General features: G+C 39.6%; 2 protein-coding genes across 3 annotated transcripts in view; both read left to right on the top strand.

Annotated features, from left to right (window-relative positions):
• LOC131959194 (zinc finger MIZ domain-containing protein 1-like) overlaps positions 1-15,039 on the top strand; it is a 129,314-nt gene extending 114,275 nt beyond the window's left edge. Inside the window, exons 6-23 of one of the 2 annotated variants that reach the window (XM_059324306.1) lie at positions 2,546-2,681; positions 3,085-3,202; positions 3,332-3,549; positions 3,770-3,971; positions 4,253-4,528; positions 4,612-4,794; positions 4,937-5,014; positions 5,122-5,290; positions 5,392-5,533; positions 7,093-7,303; positions 7,495-7,600; positions 7,700-7,860; positions 7,962-8,029; positions 8,120-8,188; positions 8,277-8,518; positions 8,636-8,799; positions 10,285-10,545; positions 11,450-15,039. In XM_059324306.1, coding sequence (XP_059180289.1) covers positions 2,546-2,681; positions 3,085-3,202; positions 3,332-3,549; positions 3,770-3,971; positions 4,253-4,528; positions 4,612-4,794; positions 4,937-5,014; positions 5,122-5,290; positions 5,392-5,533; positions 7,093-7,303; positions 7,495-7,600; positions 7,700-7,860; positions 7,962-8,029; positions 8,120-8,188; positions 8,277-8,518; positions 8,636-8,799; positions 10,285-10,545; positions 11,450-11,557 — 2,912 coding nt within the window. In that variant the 3' untranslated portion in view covers positions 11,558-15,039. The remainder of the gene's footprint in view (positions 1-2,545; positions 2,682-3,084; positions 3,203-3,331; positions 3,550-3,769; positions 3,972-4,252; positions 4,529-4,611; positions 4,795-4,936; positions 5,015-5,121; positions 5,291-5,391; positions 5,534-7,092; positions 7,304-7,494; positions 7,601-7,699; positions 7,861-7,961; positions 8,030-8,119; positions 8,189-8,276; positions 8,519-8,635; positions 8,800-10,284; positions 10,546-11,449) is intronic. The other variant, XM_059324305.1, reaches the window with a different exon arrangement.
• A 1,316-nt stretch (positions 15,040-16,355) lies between these two features.
• On the top strand, positions 16,356-22,552 carry LOC131959918 (peptidyl-prolyl cis-trans isomerase A-like). Its single transcript, XM_059325138.1, has 6 exons — positions 16,356-16,606; positions 16,796-16,826; positions 18,203-18,291; positions 18,382-18,478; positions 20,678-20,753; positions 22,078-22,552. The coding sequence occupies exons 1-6, from the start codon at positions 16,454-16,456 to the stop codon at positions 22,211-22,213; spliced, it is 582 nt and encodes a 193-aa protein (XP_059181121.1). The 5' UTR covers positions 16,356-16,453; the 3' UTR covers positions 22,214-22,552.
• The last annotated feature ends 725 nt before the right edge of the window (positions 22,553-23,277 follow it).

Raw genomic sequence — 23,277 nt, 5'->3', positions numbered from 1 at the left:
AGGACATCTCGTGTCCTATTTATTTTACCTCTAAAATATAAGCCGGTGTGGTGTCTTCCTTTATGTGTGTGTCAGTGGGCTTGGGCTCTGTTTGCAAGCACTCATGTGTGGGCAAATCTCTGGGTTGCCATGTTTGTGATGGGAGTCAGAAGCTTTTGTTTGTTCCTCCCTCCCATCAGCCCCATTAGCCTGATGCCTCCTCTCTCACTGACTCACTCAACCTTTTTTTTTATCTCTCTCTCTCTCTCTCCCTCTCTGTGTAATATGTGCTGTGGCGGCCCGTCCGTGCATGTGGCAGCATGGTAGATCTGCCTGTGAGGACAGCCTGCACTGTCTGCTGTCATATTGACGTGGCTTTTTGCGCAAACCGCAGCTGAAATCACCAAGCGCTCTGTTTCACCTCCCCTCCCTCCCTCGCTCCTCGCTCCTTAGTCAGCCTCGAAGTGCTGTGAATCATGAGAGGAGGTGGCTGCCCTGCTCTTTGATTGAATCCACATTCCTTTTCTCCTCTAACACCGCAGAGCGAGGCTAGAAAGAGGCAGGGGAAGCGAGAAGGAGAGAAAAAGGAAAAGGGGCTCTTTTGTAGTTGGCACAGTACAAAAACATGCACTGCAGATGAAAAGCATATGATTCGATCAAACGCGCTCTGTGGTGGCTACCTAACCAAGCGGTAGGTAGGTAGGTAGGAAGGAAGGAAGGAAGGTGGAGAGGAGGGAAGGGCTGTAGTCCATCTGCAGGCCCAGAGTGAACCCTAGTGGCCGAGAGCTGCAGTGACATGCTGGAAGCTCAAGCTGATCCTTTTATTTTGCAGCATATAGATTTCTCACTGTAATTGTAAGGGGGGCGTTCTATAGTGTGCAGAATATTTAGGTGGCCAGAAGAAATCCCTGAATACCTCAAACGTAATCTATTTAGTTTCTATTGATCTGTGCTGTAAAGGTTATTTGCATGTTGAAATGCTGAATGGTGAGCTTCTCCTCACATGCCATAATGTGCATTTAAATGGACTTATATAATGAAACAGTGTTTGTAGGCTTTTGGCAATATTTTTTATAGGTTAGAAGATAAAACTATGCTTGCTATATATATAATTTGGGTTTTATTTGGATTTTGTTCATCTCTTGCAAACAGAAAAGAGAGAGAGTGTGTCAAGTTTTTCTCGTCATTAATCTGGGGAAAAGATCGTTTTGGTTAGGAGCCTTTTAAAATGTTGGAAGTTTAGAGTGTATAGGGACTTTGAACATAATGATGAATATGAAGGACATTCCCATGCTCAGTTATGTCTCCTAAGTAGTTGCGGTAATTTTTGGGTTGACACCATTTGTGACACAGATTTGGTGCGAGAATTGATAAAAAAATGGTCAAAAATCCCTCCAAAATACCACATTAAACAACCAAGATCTTAAGGAACACCATCATTGAATTTATGCTGTAATTTGGTTTCAAAACATTTTTACATTTTGGGCATTTCTGCAAGAAAAAAATGTATCGGTGATTAGATGGCAAGCTTTTTCTTCTGGAACCTACTCAGAAAGCCTCTTGTCAATATAATCAATGAAGCCTTTCATATCCTATATAGATATCTTGAGGTCAGAGGTCAAGGGGCCCAGTGAAAATAGGCATGTCAGGGGTTTTTTTACCCGACAAGATATTATAATGTGGTTGTACCAATGAATTAAGTTTCATCTGAATACTGAAGTGGTAAAATTGAGCCCGCTACTGCCTCTGAAAGACTGCTCCAGGTTGTAGAGGTTAATAAACAGCAAAAGCATTATCCAATTAGAATTATTAATGGGACAAAAAACTATTAAAAGAAGAAAGCAATTGGTGCAGAACTGTACAAGCCAATGCATTTTCTGTTCTTTCTGATTTATTGAAAGAAGTTCTGCTTTGCTATCACCTTCTACATCATGTTCATGTGAAGGTTAACTCTCTCACTTTGCTCTTTGCATTCACTCCTGCAGAAAGTTTTCATCAACATTTCCAGTAAATAATAATGAATGTAACTGCGAAACATTGAAAGGTAATGAACAGGAAATGTGACTGTAGGTAAACAAACAGCTAATGTGTATCTTGCTTCTTGCATAGAAAAAAGTAAAACATTTAACCTCTGAACATTAATTATAAAGCCCAATAAACATAAACAACCACATTTCTTATTTGTCCAAAGGAAATTATAAAAAATAAAAAATAAACTTTCTAAAAACATAAAACTTCTTATTTTTGTTTTCTTATTGTATGCCTTTATGTTTATTGTTTATTTACAGCTGTGCACCTATTCTGTTTTGGATGTACCTCCCACAAACAGGACTCCTGGATTTGTCACAGTGTATTTTGCACAAAGACTTTCCACATCATTTTGTCAGTCAGGCCATTGCTTTTTTCCCCGAAGCTTCTGTTCCTAAGTTGTTGTTCCGTCTGCCCTCCTCTCCTCACATAATCCGTTTGTGCAGGTCTTTGCAGCGCTTGCACTAGAGGGCTGTTACCTCTGCAGTTATTTCTCACAGGAGTCCATTAACACACTCTTCCTCTGCTCTCTTTCCAGCTCTTCTGTCCTCGTGGTGTGAGGAGCTGGGACGCCTCCTCCTCCTCCGTCACCAGAAGAACAGGCAGAACGAGCCTCCGGGAAAAGTGCCCATGCAGCCCCCCATGAGCTCCATGAAGCCCGGCCTCTCACACGGGTCAGTGTTCACACTGCTGTGCTTTTTGGCTTGTGTGTGAGGTGTGTTTGTGTGTGTGTCGGGTGTGTGAACAGACAGACCAGGCCCTTGGGGAAAGCCCTTCCTCTCCACATGAAGTGACGTTCCTTATGGATCAGTGGCCAGACAAACTGCCAGACTAACTGCTTGTAGCACAGTCAATAGGGACAAACAGTACCTCACAGCCCAGAGTACATGTAGTTAATAATTACAACATGTTTTTTGTGCATTTAACAGGAAGAACATGAGTTTATTTTATAATCCTAACAATAAAACATTTGTCTTCACCTATCAGCAAATGCAAACACACTTACTGCAAATATTTGTGCAGTGATGCAAGGCACATTTTGTCTTACTGTCACGCTGTGTTTTTATCCGTCCTCAGCAGAGATGGGTCTTTCCCCTACGACTCAGTTCCCTGGCAACAGAACACCAATCAGCCTCCAGGTTCGTTGTCGGTGGTGACTACAGTCTGGGGCGTGACAAACACGTCGCAGAGCCAGGTGAGATCTCGTACCTGTCCGACAGAGTAAAAGTTTGTCTGGATGGACTGCATGTTTTTGTTGTTTTAAAGAGTTTGTTTGTCTCAATGTTTAAGCATCCCTTATTTACTCATGCATATCTCTCAACAGGTGTTGGGGAACCCCATGGTAAACAACAACAATCCCATGAACCCTGGGGGCAACCCTATGGGCTCGGGTATGTCTGGGAACAATCCCGGGATGAACTCTCCTCAGTTCTCCGGTCCTCAGCAGCAGTTCCCCAACAAAGGCAACTCCAACCAGGGCTACATGCAGCCAGGCATGTACGGACGACCCAACTACCCCGGAGGAGGAGGCTTCGGTGGCAAGTAAGTGACATTGGATACTGGTCGCTGCAATGATTAAAGGGACAGTTTAGAAGTGGGTACTAGTAGATGACCTACTGAAGCCCCGTGTAAGTTGATATGGAGGGGAACTGAAGCCATTCTTTGCTAAAGCCACCAGACTCCATTGACAAAATCAGCAATTTTAGCAACAGTAAAACATTCAAACTGAGCTCATATTATGTTGTGTTGCTCTTTGTCATAGTTACCCTGGAGGACCTAACGCTGGTCCTGGAGGAATGGGCATCCCTCCACACTCCCGTCCTCCGTCGGACTTCACACAGCCCGCCGCTGCTGCTGCTGCCGCCGCAGTGGCTGCTGCTGCCGCCACGGCGACCGCCACTGCCACAGCAACTGTAGCTGCCCTGCAGGAAACCCAGAACAAGGACATGAACCAATACGGACCGGTAGGATGATAGCACCTCGCTTATTTTGCCTTTCAATAAAAGCAGGAGTACCAGAACAGGAAGCTGAGAGAGAGGATATAGGCTTTTTATTGGACAAGGTGAAATAAGTGTTGAATAGTTAGCTGAAGCAGTGATGGAGCCAGATAGCACATCTAGCTATAACAAAGGCTAAAGGGCATTTTTTTAGTGGGTAGAACATTTTGCTCCTTTGTGACTCTTTTGTGCAAAACCTGTCCTATTGTTAGGTCGAGATGGTTGATTGAGCCTATTCTGTCTTCCAGATGAGTTCCTCTTTCCAGATGGGACCAAACCAGGCGTACAACAGCCAGTTCATGAACCAGCCAGGACCCCGTGGCCCTCCGTCCATCCCTGGGAACATGGGCACTGGCATAAATGCATCCAACATGAGTGGTCCCCCCATGGGAATGAACCAGCCCAGAGGCCAAGGCATGGGGCCTTTTGCAGCCCATGGTCAAAGGATGCCCCAGCAGGGCTACGCAGGGCCCCGGCCTCAGGGCATGGGTATGCAGGGCATGAAGAGGCCGTACCCTGGGGAGGTGAGTGGCTGTAAAATCAGCACTTGAAGGTTTAGCTTATTTGGTGTATTTTGTATTTAACTTTGTCATCACTGCATCCACAGCCGAACTATGGCGGACAGCAGTATGGACCAAACAGCCAGTTCCCTAACCAGCAGGGGCCGTACCCCACACCTAACCCCTCCAGGCCACTGCCGTCCCCCAACTACCCCGGCCAGAGGATGCCAGGACAGCAACTGCAGGGCCAATACCCGCCACCCAGCGGAGCCATGGGCCAGTACTATAAGGTGCAGTAATATTCACCAAAAATGTGATAATTATTTGCACGATGTCATACCAAAATAATTTTAGCAAGCAACCTTTTTAGTACAAATATTAGAAGTTAATTTGAAGAAATAACTAACTTGTATCTGTTTTATCAAATTACAGCAAGAGCCACCATTTAATGGGCAAACAAATAACTTCTCTGGGAGTGGATATCAGTACAACCAGGGTAATATGAACGGGGTAAGTCCATTTTTGTCACATTCTCTTGGTTGTGCTTGGTTGTCACATTCTCTTGGTTGTGCGGTCCCATGATCATTTGATTTATTAATTGATTATCTCCGATATAGCCACCCAGACCGGTGGGAAACTACCCTCACTCCCCAGTGCCAGGCAACCCCACCCCTCCAATGACACCAGGAAGTAACATCCCCCCATACCTGTCGCCAAACCAGGACGTGAAGCCACCTTTCCCTCCTGACATCAAACCAAATATCACCGCTCTCCCTCCACCTCCAGGTCAGTAACTGGAAAAAGTCCAATGAATAATCTGAACAGTGAAATATCTCTTTATTTTATACATATAATCTGACGGTGGCTTTTTTCTCCAACCAATGCAGCCAACCACAATGAGGAGCTGCGCCTGACGTTCCCAGTGCGAGACGGGGTCGTCCTAGAGCCCTTCAGACTAGAGCATAACCTCGCTGTCAGCAACCACGTCTTCCACTTACGACCCTCTGTACACCAGACGCTCATGTGGAGGTAAGACATCATGCACTGAATCAACAGAGGTCTATTCTTTCCTCTAACAATACATTTTATGGCTCAGTAACAGGGATTTTTAAAGGATTAATAGAGTACAGGGGCTTAATGGTAAAGAGAGAGAGCAAGAGAAATTAAAGTGTAATTAAAGTGCTAACATTACTTGAGATTGAGTGCAGATTTAAATATGAATGTGTGAGTAGAACTTACTTTTCTTGGATGTTGAATATTGGGGCTCACAGTGTATGCTTTGGGACTATTTGGTCAAATAGCCCTATAAGTAATAATAATAATAATAATAATACATTTTATTTGGAGGCGCCTTTCTTGGCACTCAAGAACACCGTACAAAGGATAAAAAGAAACAGCAATAAAATACACAGAATTAATAACAATACAATACAATATTGGACAGGGTAAAAGTCATCAGACGGAATAAGCAGTTTTAAACAGATGTGTTTTGAGTTGTGATTTGAAATGGGGGAGTGAGTCAATGTTCCTGAGTTGGGGTGGTAGTGAAGTAATAGAAGTAATATCCTATGATCCTACAGGACGCTACCTGACGGTCAGTATTATTTTCCCTCAATGGCTGCAACCACATACACACATAACCTCACACACTCTTAACTTTCGGAACAAATTTCAGCCTCCTGGTGCAAAAACTGGGGCGGTAAAGGGCGAACAAACTGACAAACAGCCAAAAACCGACAAATGGAGCCATAGAGCTGCTGGTTGCAGCAAAAAAAACATTGCTTACTCGAAGGGCACAGACCTCCCCCTTGGCATATCTCACAATGTTCCAACTTCGGGGCATTTAGGTGAAATTTCCAAGCCAGGAAATCATTTTTTCAATTATTCTGACACCACATGAATGCATCACAACTGCCCTGTCTCACAATACTTAAAAAAAAAAAAAAAAAGAAAAATAAATTCCTCTATTTGCCCTATGATTCAGATCCGCTCTAAAAAATTCAATGGGTTCTTCTTTGGCCGCTCAAACAAAACAAACTGTGCAGAAAACACAGCCCAGTTCACTGTACTGTCTGCAATGAATCAAAGGCTTCCAAAAATCTCAATTTCTTCGACTGTTCTTTTTGGCCTCTCTGATCATTTGATTCTCAGTCAGCAGGGAAATTAATCTCCACATAAGAGTCCTGTAGTAAAGAACCAATGGGTATTCTTCAATTCCTCTTAACCTTTGGCAAGCAGATTGAAAAGGTTGTGCTGGTCTGCTGCTGAGAATTATTTAAAAAATCAAACCACCAATATTCCCAGCTAACTTGGAGAAGGTCATTCGTGCATTCATTTTCTCTGATTTAGATTATTGTAATTCCCTTTGCTCCCCCTCTCAAGCAAAAGTCACTCAGCCGTCCAGAGCTCATCGAGAGTCTTGCAATGAGGGTTTTGTCTGTGGCCAAATTATCAGACGACATCAGCCTCCTGTCACTTGTGGACTGTTGACTGTTGAAAATTGATTAAGAGGTTGAAACGGACAAAACATCCACAGAACACTCTGTCTCACTTACTTATAAGTATCTTTTCTTTGCTTGTCTGTGCAGATCGGACCTGGAGCTGCAGTTTAAGTGCTACCACCATGAAGACCGTCAGATGAACACAAACTGGCCGGCATCGGTCCAAGTCAGCGTAAACGCCACGCCGCTCACCATAGAGCGTGGCGACAATAAGACCTCCCACAAACCCCTGCACTTGAAACACGTATGCCAGCCAGGAAGAAACACAATCCAGATCACAGTCACGGCCTGCTGCTGTGTGAGTACATACATCTCCAGAACTAATAAAAAGAGGTTTATACAAATCCAGGCACCAAAAGTAACTGCCAGATAAATAAAGTCAGACAAAAAAAAATGTACTGTTAGATCATATTTTTCTCTCTGGATACACATAAACTAATACACCCTGAGAGGATGTTTGTGATAGTGAGTGATATTTTTTTCTTGCAGTCGCACTTGTTTGTGCTGCAGCTGGTCCACAGGCCATCAGTTCGCTCTGTCCTCCAGGGTTTACTGAAGAAGAGGCTCCTGCCTGCAGAGCATTGCATCACCAAAGGTATAAGCAAAACAAAGCAGCCATAGTTTGCACCCGAACATCCTGATTGTTCTCAGAGTCCTTGCTTATTCACCGTATTTCTCCTCTCTTTCTTTATAGTAAAGAGGAACTTCAGCAGCGTAGCAGCCTCATCGGGGAACGCGACGCTCAATGGAGAGGATGGCGTGGAGCAGACAGCCATCAAGGTTTCCCTCAAATGTCCGATCACCTTCCGGCGAATACAGCTTCCAGCAAGAGGCCACGACTGCAAACACGTTCAGGTAAGCACTGCAGGGATAAACAAACAGAGTCAACACTCTGATGCCTGCAGGAAGTACAGATTTAAAAATACTTTACTGAAAAACAACTTTTTTTCTTGCAGTGTTTTGATTTGGAATCATATTTACAACTGAACTGCGAGCGGGGAACATGGCGATGTCCTGTATGCAAGTAAGTTTATCCAGCTGTCTGTAGTTTGGATTATAATCCATTTATCTGTCTCGATCACCATTTTAAGCCCCGCCTCTCGTCTCTCCTCAGTAAAACTGCGTTGTTAGAGGGCCTCGAAGTGGACCAGTACATGTGGGGAATCTTGAACGCCATTCAGAAGTAAGTTTGAAACAAATTTGTAACGCATATAATGTGTTTCTCCTCCTCTCCTTGTATCCTTGTAACCTTTTCATCTGTATTTCTCCAGCTCGGAGTTTGAGGAGGTGACCATTGACCCAACATGTAGTTGGCGACCGGTGGCTATAAAATCTGATATCCACATCAAGGAGGATCCAGATGGACCGCTGGCCAAGAGGTTTAAGACTATGAGCCCCAGCCAGATGATCATGCCCAATGTGATGGAGATGATAGCTCAGCTCGGCCCCGGGCCGTCGCCGTACCCCTTGTTATCTCAGCAGGGGGGCAACAACAGCGAATACGGCAGCCAAGGTAGGAAACAAACACATCGTTCTTATCAGCTTCTTGTAAATGTTGAGCAGTCAAAGTAAACAACTGTAAGAAATGTATGCATGTATTTACTGTTTTCTATTTTATTTTCTGTGATAGGCAACAGTTACCAGGGGCATGGGAACTTTGACTTCCCTCACGGCACCCCTGGTGGTACGTCTATGAACGACTTCATGCACGGCCCCCAGCTGTCTCACCCACCTGACATGCCCAACAGCCTGATGGCCCAAGACAAGCCACTCTCACACAACATGCCTGACTCAGTGAGTTCTCTTACTTTTAGTTTATCAACTAGCCTCTTCAGCCTCTCTTTGCATTTTTTATCACATTTTGTTCAGCATAATAAACTGTTTCTCATTGGTTTGCTTTCCTGTTTATCTGTTGAACTGTTTATTATTTAGGTGTACTATATGAATCAGGTTTGAGTGGTTGACCATGTACAATATTAAACATACATGTTGCCATTTGATGCATTGCACTAAAGTTAGCTTGAAGCTAATTTACATCTACACCTTGCAAGAAGCGGTCTGAGGGACTTACAAATTTGCTTTAAAGTGAACTGTCATGCATATATTTACTCATGCTAGAAAGGCTTTAGCTCTATGTACTGCATATGTTTTTTCCCCCAAAATGACCACCAGAAAAGTTAAATCAAAGGAACAGTCTGGTTGCTTGGAAATTGCTGCTGCTAAGCTTACTCTCCACAAGAAAGCAATTATGATATGTTCATCATACTAAGCTAATACTATGGAGACTAGAATCTATTTTTCATTCACTTACAAAACAGGCAATTTGGAAATGACACCAGTATCTGTATTTTCTGACAGTTTTAGACTAAATGATTGAGCCATTTCAAATGATAGACTGACAGTCGTCCTTGATTAAAATAACTATTAGTTACAATCATGGATGGATTGCTGAACAGGCCTACCTGGCACAGGTCAGGGCTCGCTCTTCACCTAACAAACATTACTCGAAGAGACACGTTGCGACCACAAAGAGATGCAAAAACACCACAAGAAACGTAAAACGTCTACAAAGATACACAAAAAGAAAATTGTAAGAGGTGCAAAACAGCTGCAAAGAGACACACAATTATCACACAAAACATCCATAAAATGATGCAAAATGGCTACAAAAATAGGCAAAACAATACATTATTACAAAAGACCAATACAGTTACAAATTAACACAAAACAGGGAGACACAAAATGATAACAATCTGACAAAAAACTGACACAAAACAACAAAAGAAGCTAATCAACTATAAGGTCTATGCAGGAGAGGTGGAGAGGTGGTTTGGGCCTTCACCTAATAAACGTTACTCGAAGAGACACATACTGACCACAAAGTGATGCAAAAACATCACAAGAAACATAAAATGAGTACAAAGACACACAAAAAGATGACAAAAAAAAAACAACTACAAAGAGATGTAAAACAGCTGCAAATAGACACAAAGGGACAAAATAATCTACAAAATGATGCCAAATGATGCCAAAAAGAGGCAAAACAACTAAAGACAAAAGATTCTTACAAAAAGACCAACACAGGTACAGAGTAACCTGAATAAGAAGATACAAAATGATTACAAACTGACACAAAACAGCAAAAAGAAGCTAACCAACTATAAAATCTATGCAGAAGAGTGGTTTGGGGCTTTGTATGTCTGTGTTTAGGGGCCCATTGTCTCATAATCCAAACATGGTTCCAGTTGTAGTCTGAATATTTCCCCTGTCTCTCTGCAGATACCTCACTCTGCCGGCAACGACCAGTCACACGGTCCTCTGCAGAGCTTACACGCATCTCCACACCCTGGGAGCCAATCAGGGCAGCAGCTACACCACAGCGGGCCTCCTCAGCCGTCACGACAAGCTCCGCCTCCTCAGCAACAGCAGCAACAACAGCCGCCGGGCCCAAACAACCATCCTCACGGCGACCTGGCCTTCAACCCTTCCAGCAGTTTGGACAGCCAAGCGGGGTCGGACATGCCTGAGCCATCTTTAGACGTAAGTCCTTGACGGGCAGCAGAACATTTCAGTCTTAGACCCTGTTTCCATTTAGCAGTAACGTGGTCTGAGTGATCCGAACACAAGTGGTCAGCTCTCAATACAGGTGAAAACACTATCAGGATGCATTGAGGACGTATTGAGATGGGATGTCAAAAACCACAATCGGAGGTGGTTCAGGCCGCATGTGTCCACATTAAGATATTAGTGAGAACGGGTATGTGACTCTTGTCCACATTAGGGACCGCCTACTCAACTGCGGCCCCCTGCCCGATCGATCTGTGTATTTTTTAATGATGAATAAACAACTAGGTTTAATTTATTCCAGAATTTATTTAAACACAAAAGACACTGAAATATACAAGATTATTGTGAAAACTAACCTAATGGCTCTTCTGGGTCTAAAACATAAAACATTGAACTCCTTGACGTTATCTTTACACTTTAATCTCAGTTGAGTTAGTTTAACGATTGACAGGATCAAGTATCTTTCTGTCCTTTCAAAATAAAAGCGTCCATTATCAAAACAGGTTTTTGCACAATACTACACAGTACTACTGCTGCACATCTGTCAGATGCACACCTGTAAGCAGCTGTGCTCAAAGCAGACATTTCTCAAAATGTATTTTGTAGGCTCAGAAATATTCGTATCGCAACCGGCCAATATACGGTTAAAAACACAAGCATTTTTGCTTGTGCAACGGAAATGATGTACGTGTTAATTTACATACAGAGCGGGGAAGTGGAATCAGATCACAAGTGGTCATTGAAGAAGCATGTGGAGATGCATGCTACTTGTCCACTTGTGTTTGGATCACTCAGACCGCATGTTACTGCTAAACAGGGTCTTAAATAATCTTTGTTCACTTCAGCGTCTAACTAAAATCTTCCTCCTTCCTTCCAGCTTCTTCCAGAGCTCGCCAACCCCGATGAGCTGTTGTCGTACCTGGATCCGCCAGACCTCCCCAGCAATAGCAATGACGACCTTTTATCGCTCTTCGAGAACAACTGAGGCAATTCAGACACATAAACTTTTCTGACTGCCTGCAGTTGCCCCGAGAGCCCCGGGCGATCGCTCAGTACTTGACAAACACAAAGATGCACTCCCTTTCTCTTCTTCCTCTTGTACAGTTTTCATTGGCCAGCACACATTGACTGAAAGAGGTTAAAACTCCAAGACACGGCGGGTACAAGGAGGGGTCGCCCTGCCCTCTCTCACCCCGTGGCGACACTTTTTGAACTGTGCAGCTATACTCAGTTGATTTTTTTACGCCACACACAGGTGTTTGTGTGCACATTAGGAACGTGTTGTAGCATTTTTTATTCATGTTTTGTTTCCTTTTGAGAAGAAAAAAAGGAATTCACTGTATAAAACAGAGAAATAACTGTAAAAAAAAAACAACAAAAAAAACCTGCGCTGTCTGGCCAGTGTGCGCTCTGTCCATAATGTTATTCCAAACTGAGAGGCCACAGCTTCCTGGTGTCACAGCTCCATTCCCTGACTGGTCTGGTTAGCCGCACTGTTTTGTCCACCACACATCATTTAAAAGCACAAGAGATTTTTGGCAATGCAAAAAAAGAAAAAAAATCTGTCTTTACAAAAGGAAAATCAATTAGATAAGCATATGTCTGTCCTTGACAAAATGTTTTTTAAATCATTTTTAAAAAGAAAAGATTTTTGGGAATGATCGGCTTTGTCTACAATTGTTATACATACATATTTTTGTCAAAAAGATAAATCCCTGCTTTTCAGTCCTTCAGAGGGTTGACAGCTGGAATGGAGAAGATTTTGGCCCCACTAAAAGTTTATATTGTCTATCTATACTTCCACATATTGTATAGTAATCAGCCTCCTGTGCAGAGGAGTTGCTTTAATGGAAAGGAAAGGTACAATATGAGGGATTAGGGTTCCTGTAAAGCTGCATTTATTGCTTCCTGCTACGACTCCCTTCCACGCCGTCTGCTCTGCATGAGTCCCGGTGTCACTCGTGTCAGCATTTTTGCAACGTTGCATCTCTCTCCCTGTTAAATGATGTGCTGTTAAAGTAGTCTACAAAGTGCATGTGTGCCAAGCCCTCGTCTAGTGCTGTTCCAAGTGGTAAAAAAAAAAAAAAAAAAAAAAGATAGTGTGGTTTTTATCAGTTGCTTTTTTGTTTGTTTTTTGATTTCTGTCAGATTTAGTATGATTTATTTAACACTAACATTGAAGGGATAATGCTGATATCAGCGATACATTTATCATGTATTTGCTGGATATACTGTATTATATTTGTTTGTTGTTTTTGTTGCTGCATAATTAAACTATCCATAAATCTTTTTTGGGAAACTGCTCACCAAAGTTAGAGGGATGAGAATGGAGAGGTTTTGTGTTTGCTTGGTCCTGTGTGTGTGTGTGTTTGCTTGGTCCTATGTGTGTGTGTGTGTGTGTGTGTGTGTGTGAGTGAGTGAGTGTGTGTGTGTGTGTATGTGAGAGTGTGTGTGAGAGACAGAGAGAGAGAGAGAGAGGAAGAAATATTGATTTCAAAGATATAGGGGAGGACAAATACAGTTTATCCATCACTGCTGTTCAAGAAGTGGCTTTTAAAGCAGTATTGGTGCAGACCTTTTGCCACATTTGTTTTCAATTTCACTTTTGAGAGAAGAGTGCTGTTCAGTATGCAAATGTATTATTTTTTAAGAAATGCTATTGTACTGTAAATATCATTGTGAATATTTTTGTATCATCTTGATAATGTTTGTCCTTTGATCATTAGTCGTCCGATCTAACAACGTTACGCTCCCAGACTCCCATCTAACCACTGACTTTGTTTGTAACCAGCATACGACAGCTGTCTCGCCTCCTCTTTTTTTAGGGGGAAGCCAGTCCAAATGTCTCATAAGCTATTTCCTGCAGGTCGCCGTGCTTTCTAGTCACTTTCCTCCCAGTGCACTCTGTCTCACACCTGTCGTTTATAGACAGGTGTCCCATTTTTACGTGCCCCTCCCCTTCCCTGCATCAGCTCAAGGTGATTGTGTAGCATAATTTCGGTTTGCAGATGTCAAGCGCAATATTTTCTTCCACGCTCATATGTATTTGATTGAAAAAATGTTGTCTACTCATGAATTTATGTTAACATTTTATCAGTAATGGTTTTTAAAAAAAAGATGTGGTATCAGCTGGCTTTCAGTGTAATTAGTGAGCTATGTGAATATCATAATTGTTGCTAATTGTCAATACACAGTGGTATTTTAAAGATATATCACAACCATATTTTAAAGAAATCCATGATATTGTTTATATTTTTGTTATAGAAAATTTGGCTTTTTTAAAAGCACGAGACCATATACATTTTTATCCCCTTTTTTTGTTTTTTGGTAAATTATTTTGTACTGGTTTTCTTATTAATCTGTAAGGCTAGAAATCCAATTTCTTTCAACTGTAGCTTTGTGCTGATTTAACCAACCTGGGTTTATGTATTTTAAAAAGTCATTTAAGAAATATTATTTGTTCCAGTTCAGCACACTGACATGTTGTTTCATATTTATGTCACAAAGAGACATCAAATAATAATCCGTCTTTTACCGATACACTGCCACATTTTCATTTTTTTACTATCTGAATTGAAACTTTCGATCAATCCTTAATGGAAGTCGCCATCATTTCATATTTTGTTCTCACTTTTAAGTGTTGTTTAAAAGGCAGCACCCCAAAATTGTAGTTGCACAATCACAGTAAAGGGCCATTTCTCTGGGGGGAAGTTGTTTTAAAAAAGTACAAATAAATAAATAAAAAAAAACACAGAGAGGAAGGGCACGTTCATCATTCTGGCCTGGAAAGGATGTTGAGGGCAAGGCTAGATCAAACGTCCCAAGGATGCCTGTATATATGTAAATGAATATAGAGACTTGTGAACAGAAATGTATTCATTTTCCCTGGGAATGTGCATTGTTTCTTCAGAATAATAAAAAGCTTGCAACCCCTCTACTGGAAGTGGCTGAATATGGAAAATGAAACTTGTTAGTTAGTGTCTGTGGGTATCTCTCAGCATTTTGTTCCCCCCTCTGTAATATACTTTCACCTCTTTTGTTAGGGGAACTGGGACAGCTATGTTTTACATGTAATATTTAGCCTAAATGTTCTAGTCTGTCACCTGCATACTCTTGAGGTGCTAAAGCTAAAAAAAAAGAAGAAAAAAAAGGTTACAAAGAGAATCGTTCAGAGGGGTGGGAGGAAGGCGAGCAGAGGGACGGGTCCAGAAGATTGTAACCAAATCCATAGTTTGTACAATTTTTTGATATCATGAGCAGTTGGAAAAATTATACAATCTAAGGTGATTCATGCAATGTGGCCATTGTCTCTATTGTGTACATTGTATGTACAATCATTTCATATTCTAAACTGGTCAGAAAATAAAGGAACTAATTGTGATTTTTAGTCTTGCAGAACTGTATGTAGTTAGATGATGTGACAACCTAATATTTATCTAATAAATATGTATTCAGATGATACCTGTATGTCACTGTGGTCTTGTCTTTTGTGCATCATAGTGTGACGCTTAGCCCCGCCACAGGCTGCTTATCCACGCAGAAGGTGTAAATTATGGGTATCACAGTTGTATAGCTTAAGGTCAGCCTGCCCCTATAGGGAAATTAAATAAACCCACATTAATTAACACAACAGAGACAAAACCTGATCACTGGCGCAATCGAGCAGTTATTGTGTGTCAGGAAGGAAATGAGATAATAAAATGAATTAAAATCATAAGTGGTGCGAAAATAAGATTGCTCTCGTAGGCTTATAAGGAAACAAAAGGATTAAAAGGATTAATAATATTAATAAATAGAAAACTTCTTTAACACCAATAATACAAAAGGAGTAAGGAATAGACAATAAGTAACATAAAAAGAAAAAACTAAGTAAACTACCTAAATACAGAACTTAAATAATTTGTTGGACTAAAGAATAACAAGAGAAATATTTCCTTGAGTGTTAGTTTGATTTTAGACATGTATATAAAAAACATTTGCAGATTCTATAGATTTGTTGTATAATCTAATATATAATATAGATACAACATTTAAAATATTATTCATTAGATTATGAAGCCTTTTTGTAATAAATAAATAAATAAAATACATAATTTATTTTTAATTGGATTTTTGATAAAAATAATAATAATAATAATAATGATAATAACTAAGAATGGGAAAAAATATGATGACCCTTAGAGCCACTATGGGAGATTGCAGATTTTATTATTATTATTATTATTATTATTATTTATTTTTTTTATTTATTTATTTTTTATTATTATTATATTTCACATAGTATGTTCATTGTTTAAAATTATTATTATAATTATTATATTTTATATTATATTATAATTTTAAAATCTTAAAATGTTATTTTGGCTATTATCAAATTGTATTTAATTGTATTTTAAGTAGGATTTTATAATATTATTGTTTTTACTGTTTTACTGTTTTACTGATTTGTTTCTATTGTAAAGCACTTTGAGCAGCATTTTTGATGTATAAAAGGTACAAAAATACCGTTTTTTATTATTTTATCTATATTATTGTTTTTAAAATAATATTATTATTGTTATTATTTTAATGTATTCGTTTATTTATTTTGTCTTTTTTTACTCTAGTATTTATGTTATTTAATTATTATTTTGTTGAATTAACGTTATCTTTCTCATATAATGTGCCTTATTGGGGTTTTTTGTCATGAAGTTTGTAAAATGATTTTTTAAAAATATGTATTTAAATCAAATCTCGCGAGATTTTTGACCGGCGTCGCTCTGAGAAAAACATGTATATCCGGTTGCGTGAGAAAAACTTCCTCCTCTCACGCATGTAAGCGTGACACTGCCTGCCCACTGTTGACCGGAGCGAACAAACTGAGCCGCGTTTTCGTGTCAAAATGTTAATTTTATCAAACAGGATAAAGTTATGTTCTCTCGCGTTCACCGCCGCACGCATGTACAGCAGCGGCCCCGTGACCGCCAACAAAAACCCCACAGTTTACTTTGACATTGCTGCAGACAACGAGCCGCTCGGCAGGGTAACCTTTGAGGTGAGAGCATACAAACATCCACATGCCTCTGAGTTCCTGTTTCATAATGTTTGGATCTGAATGAATGAGAAAATGACGGTTGCTAAACACATAAAACACGACACTAAGGGTTCACTGACAGTGTTTGAGTCTTTGCAGAGAACAACTTGTTCACATTTGACCCTGAGGCATTTTATTTTTCCTCTGCAGCTCAACGCCGACGTGGTGCCAAAGACAGCAGGTCAGTACAAGCACTTCGAGTATTTTCACATATCGACACCCTGTTAAAATAATCGCCTAACTCATTTTTTGCAGGAAAAACTTCACCAAAAGTGTAACATATGACATTTATTGATGATTTCACTCAAAAATGATGTAACAAAGGATGGCTATTGGCATAGTAATAACACTGTGTGTAAATTATGTCACTTAAGAGAAATAAGTGACTTAGGCAATTTTTTGAACATGCCTTTGTGACTTAAGCAAGATATGGTAACACTTTATTTTGAAGGTGTCTACATAAGAGTGACATGAGTGTGTCATAAACATGACATGGGATGTGTCATGAACATGAATGACACTTTGAAGTAACATTAATGTTCATGATACTTGCCATGTCATGTTTCTGACAGTCACATTTTATTTTGACTTGCGCATTATAAATCCGCTTAAGTCACACACTTGACATAGGCCATTATCTTAAAGGGGTAAAATCACATGATCTGATCAACTGAGGATGTAGGCGATTTTACCAAAGGTGGCCGGTGTCATGAGGAGATGATTTAGGCAAAAAAAAAACAATTTTGACCAAAAAAATGACTTGGGCGATTATTTTAACAGTGTGATGATATGCAACTTCCTATTTATACTTCCCAGTTATACTCCTAAAATACAATTTTTAAATTGATTTCAACACATCACACACAATTACTGTATTAGTCAGTTATTTTGAAAGTCTGTAATTGTTATTTCAACTTCTGTTGTTTTATTTAGTTGTGCAGAAACACAATCAAAGCTTATTTGCAAATATATCATCTGAATTTGCAGTCATAGAAAAATTTAGACCAACCTTGTTTTCCCCTTGCTTTCTTTTTTATTTTAGTGCCTGGTACAACTAAAGGTACATTTGGACAGTTTGGACAAATACAATGATAACAATAATAATAGCTCATAAGAGTTTAATTTAAGAGCTGATATTTAGCCATTAAACATGGTTTTCTTGAATGATTTTGGTTATTATCAAGAAAACCATTATCTGTGTGTGTATTATCTGAATTTAGGTCTCTGAAAAAATCTGTTGCAGCTCATACCTCATTTGAGAAAAATAAATTGTTGTTTTTCGACAAAACTTCCTTTCCTTTCATAGAAGATGCCAAAACTTTCAAACGAACAAGAACTTTGCACAAAATATTTATATTTTCATATCTCACCAGACATTCAATGCAACCTTTCAGTATTTCAGTTTTTTAAACAAGTAGTACCCATCTATAGATCAGTTGATTCTTTCCGAATTAGAGGGAATCAGTCGTAAATTCAAATGCAAAGTAAAACCTGAGGAAACCACTGAGCTGTGAGTATTGTCAGAGAGTGAATCTGACACAAATCTTTCTCTTGTAGAGAACTTCAGAGCGCTGTGCACGGGCGAACAAGGCTTTGGTTACAAAGGATCAATTTTCCACAGGGTGATCCCTCAGTTCATGTGCCAGGTAGGCTCTTCCCTTTACTTTTGTCTACCTTTTGTTCAGCCTCATAGCTGTTACAGTGAGATGACCTAGAGAGATTTTTTTTTATTTCAGGGTGGAGATTTCACTAACCACAATGGAACTGGAGGAAAATCTATCTATGGGTGGAAATTCCCTGATGAGAACTTCAGGCTGAAGCACACTGGACCTGGTAATCATCCTGTTCTGTTTGATATAATCTGATTTAATACATTTAACTTGGACATTGGGGGATCCTGTTTTTAGTAAGACATTCAGGCATTCGACTTAATCACTACAGAGTATAATGAGATTTACCAGCTCAGTACAGTGTGACCCTATACCGGTATTTGTGGTAGACAGATGAGCTTCTCTACCGTAAAGCATTGGAGACCAGGCTGATAAATGTATTCTTATTGTCCTTAGACGAAATTGAACAGAGAAAATATTTAACATTAATCCTGCGACTGTAAAGTAAAAGTTTAAAGTAGTTTTCTTTAGAGAACCAAAAATACACTGTTTATCATAGAAAGAAATCAGAATTTGAACTTTCCAACAGTCCTGGATCATGGATTACAAAAGTTAGAAAAAGTAACCAAAAGAAGCTTAAAATTGTGATATTACGGTCAAAATCACTTTATTCTACATGTCTCACGTAGAACGTCGGCCAAAATAAACTGTTTGGAATAACTAAATCCTGTTAAAAACATTAAATTCTGCTCCTAAGCAACATTGAAGTCATGATTGATTCTGCTGAGACGAACTGTCACACGACAAATATTCACTGAAAATCTGTTTACACAGAGCAGAGAGGAGAGGACAGGAGACATTTTATGTAGAGGTTATTTAGAGCAGTGATTCCCAACCTGGGGTGCCCGACCCCCCCAGGGGGGCGCCAGAGATCCACATGGGGTCGCAAAGCCCTCTTGAATTAAGGGGTTTAATAAATCTAATGGGTTAAATCTATACATCTATACCTATAAATTTGGAAAAAAAGCCAGTCTATAATAGTGGTCGACCAATACAGGTTTTTAAAGGCTGATGCCGATACCGATTATTTTGACATCCGTCTTAACCGATCCAAGATATTTGCTGCCGATTTTTTGGGGACGTTTCTTGAAGCCAATATTGCCTTTTCTCCTTCCATTTACATGATAAAAATAACACAATGATAACAAATGTTACACAAGTCTCAATTTAAACAAAAAAAGAAACATTTATTAACAAAACAAACAAAACATTAACAGTTGGATAGCAAACAATGTGTATGTTGTTATAGGCCTGGAGGTGGTGGCGCCTCAGATGAGTTCACATATTTAATGTGTTTTTCTTTTTTCCGGTATCAGCAGCAGCTCACCAGAGAATGGCAGATGTTGCACCGAGCCTTGCCTGGTGTTAGCTCAGTGAAATGGGCTAATTGATCGGCCGATACAAGTAAAAACGCAAATATCGGCCCAATATATCGGTCGACCTCTAGTCTACAAGCTCACAACACATGGCAAGGCTTCATGCAAGTTTGAATGTCTGCTTTTTTCAAAAGTCAGTAATTTAGCATATTAGTGTAAATTTAACCTCTTAAAACCAAAAGTCTGCACAAACTTGGTGTCCCACGAAAGCAGAAACTACGCTGATGTAAAGATATGTGTCACATCACTGTGCGGTGAAAACTGGGCGAGATAGCCCCCAAAAAGGGGGGTGTCACCAAAGTTTACAATGGTTAAAATGTGGGTCCCTCAAGAAAAAGGTTGGGAATCACTGATGTATAGCATGTGGAGACCTAAAAAAAATAATAGTGTTGCGTTTTTTTCTCTTTTTTTTAATGATGCAAGGCATTCTAAATGTTTTATTCTGTACAAAAGACATTTTTGGGTTATTCACACTTCTAGCCATGATTGTGTTCATTCCCTGGAGCTATTGGGCTCCAACATGTGCAATGAAATAGTATTTAAATGGAAAAAACCTAATTCTCTGGTATTTATTATAACTTGGTTTGTCTTACTCATTTTTACCACCAGGTGGCAGTATTTTGCAAATAGTGATGGAGGGGTCTGTTATAGATTAATTTTGTCAAGTTTAGGATTATGATGAAATCTGCCTAGTAACAGGTGTTACTAATAATATTAACAATGGCTTTTTTCTATTAAAGTGTCCCAGTAAGCTTGATGGTAAACCAGCATGCCCTTTACCAGGAAACTGAAGCAGCTAAAGGGAAATCAGTCATCATTAATTTTATTATTTACACCTGTGATTTCCCTACTGGAACGTGTCAAAATGACTCATCGTTTCTTCATCACTCAGCTCAGTTGACAGTCAGCTCTGTGGGAATGTTTTGATACTTAACCAAATGCATGACATGTTAGAAAGTAATAACTTTGTCATGGTTGCATTGCAGGCATCTTGTCTATGGCTAACGCAGGACCAAACACCAACGGATCCCAGTTCTTCATCTGCACTGCTAAAACAGAATGGTACGTGCTGATAAACACGGATAGAAGGGTTGATGCTAATGTAGTTGTTATCTCACATCAATTCTGGCCTTACACTCTGACCCTGTGCAATGAGCAAAACTGTAAAAACATTATTATGTTTATGTTTATGCAACATAAAATATACATAATTATAATGTGATAATTGTTCCCCTTGTTTACACACTATTGGTTTCTTAAAACAACATGTGGCTCACACTCTCAAGTGTAAAAACATCCACAGATGTGCCTTTTTTTAAATACACATCAGATGTGTGTTTTTCTGGCCTTTTTAATCTTGAAATTACATTATTGGTTGAAGTGATTAAATATTTTTTTCCCCCAACAATTATGAAAACAAGATAATTAAGATAAAATTATTTCTGTGCCAAATTCTTTTTCACAATGATGGTCTTGTGTCATAAATTCCAACGCATCATTTTCTTTCACAGCGGTGTGCCTTCATCCCTCCCTTAGTGCTCAAACTTATCCAATCTTTCTGGTCTAATTTATCACAATAATAATCATATTTTTCATAAATGTTACATAGTGAATACAATTTTTTAAATTTTTTTGTAACTTGTGATATTGCCCAAACATTCTTATTATTTCTTAAATTTCTCTTTTTGAAAAGACAAGTCTTATTAAAAAGTTCTATATAATTGTGTAAAATAATCACAATCTCAATATTGACCAAATAATCGAGATTATGATTTTTGCTCTAATCGAGCAGCCCTACTGTATAATACTGAAAGTACGAGGTACAGCATATATATCTAAACTAAATAACTAAAGATTTTGCCTGAATTCTGCAAACACTTGTAGTGGCATTGCAGTTTGAACTTTTAGTAAAAATGTGTTTAGCTATCAGCGAGTAGTTGTGGTGTGTCCACATTCACCTCAGCTACACAGAAAGTGTTGTTTAATAAATATACACTCTTCTTAAATTTCATTTCAGTTCAATAGCTTTGGTATACCATCCAACTTAAAATTCTGCTGCCTTTGGAAGGCTTTTGTTATTGCAGCGTTTTGGATATATATTTAGTAATGTCCGGTTATTGTTAAAGTGCTGTTTCAGAGGTTTTTCTTTTTCATCCAGCTGGGAATAAAGTTTCTCGGTGGAAGCTGTGAGTTCTTGTAATGTTTTGACATAAAAAGCAAAACAAGGATTTGTGAGGATTTGAATGATGGCCTAAAATAGCAGAATGATTGCAGGAAAAAGTGGCATCACCCAACACAAAGCCCCGAGTCAAACCTTGCCGGGTGCATTGTGGATTGTCTCTCAGTCCAGGGGCAGTGATAATAAACATCTTGTTTCTTCATTTAGGCTGGATGGCAGGCATGTTGTCTTTGGCAGCGTGAAGGAGGGACTGGACGTGGTCAAGAAAGTGGAGTCTTTCGGTTCACGGTCTGGGCGAACCTCCAAGAAGATCACTATCATGGACTGTGGAGAGCTGGTGTAGACTCTGAGCGGTGGACACGGTCGTAGTCTCATCTCCTGCTGTTATTTCTATGTGAGGGTCCAGAGTGAAAGAGGCTCTTTCTTCAGTCATGGCACAGAGGGCTACCTCGCTCTTGCTGGCAATAGATGATCTCAGAGTCACTGGTTTTCTGTTGGTACTTCAATCTTGTGTTAGTCTTTCTTCAGGTAGCAACTAACACACTTAACTGTCAGGGCATAAAATGTGAACTTGTATTATAGAATACAGAATAACGGGTTCTAATGTATTGTAAGAGATATTAATACAACTGGATGGAAAAGAGGCATTGATTTTCACAAAAATAAAGCCATTTTTTCTAAATTTCTTTTTGCCATCTGTTTTTACACTACATGACTGTAGATGTCAGCTATTACAAAAATGCTTTAAACCAGCTAAACTGCAATAACTGAAGCTGTTGAGTCGAAGGTGTGTCCATTTATTGGAGGAAGGCGAATGTTTTATCACCAGCTGAGGAATGATATCAGCTACGTCATTCTTCACGCCTTCTTCTGTTTTCCTCATCAGCCTCGGGTTGACTAATGATCTTATTCCGCTAAGTATTTATTCTGCTGACATCTGTCCAGAAGAATCAAAGTCTAACATTTCAGATCTAATTACTTCTGCCTAGAGAGAGGTTTCTTTCTGGGGGGGCAGCGTGGATTCCCTGCATGGCATTTACTGTAGTGAAGGGTCTGCCAGCGGTGGTATATGAGAGGGTGACGGAGAAGCCAAATCTGATTTTGCTTTGCCATAAGTAAATTTTACCAGATGTTCGAAAAATATTAAGAGAGATGGAGATTGTGTTGTTTTATGTTGTGGGGAGAGAAAAATGTTTAACATCTGGATCGGTTAATGTTGAAGTTAGATTCTATCAGTTGTCAGCTCTACAGCCCCGTGTGGACTTTCCCATCACATCCCCCCCAGAGCCCACACAGACACATGGATGAATTAAAAGCAATGGTCTTATGTGCTTATATTGTTACTTGAGACAACAAACTGTTTTTAAAAATACTATAGAAACCATCAACACGTTTACATATATTTTA

Source organism: Centropristis striata, chromosome 21 (genome assembly GCF_030273125.1).
Source record: "Centropristis striata isolate RG_2023a ecotype Rhode Island chromosome 21, C.striata_1.0, whole genome shotgun sequence".
Lineage (NCBI taxonomy): Eukaryota > Metazoa > Chordata > Actinopteri > Perciformes > Serranidae > Centropristis > Centropristis striata.
The sequence above is the reverse complement of the archived record's forward strand: the minus strand, read 5'-3'. Positions and strand labels throughout refer to the sequence as shown.

Coding starts and splice junctions, on each gene's coding strand:
- LOC131959918 (XM_059325138.1), top strand. CDS start 16,454: ATGTTAATTTTATCAAACAGGATAAAGTTATGTTCTCTCGCGTTCACC. Junction 16,827..18,202: donor CGTGGTGCCAAAGACAGCAG/GTCAGTACAAGC, acceptor TTTCTCTTGTAG/AGAACTTCAGAGCGCTGTGC. Junction 18,479..20,677: donor GCTGAAGCACACTGGACCTG/GTAATCATCCTG, acceptor GTTGCATTGCAG/GCATCTTGTCTATGGCTAAC.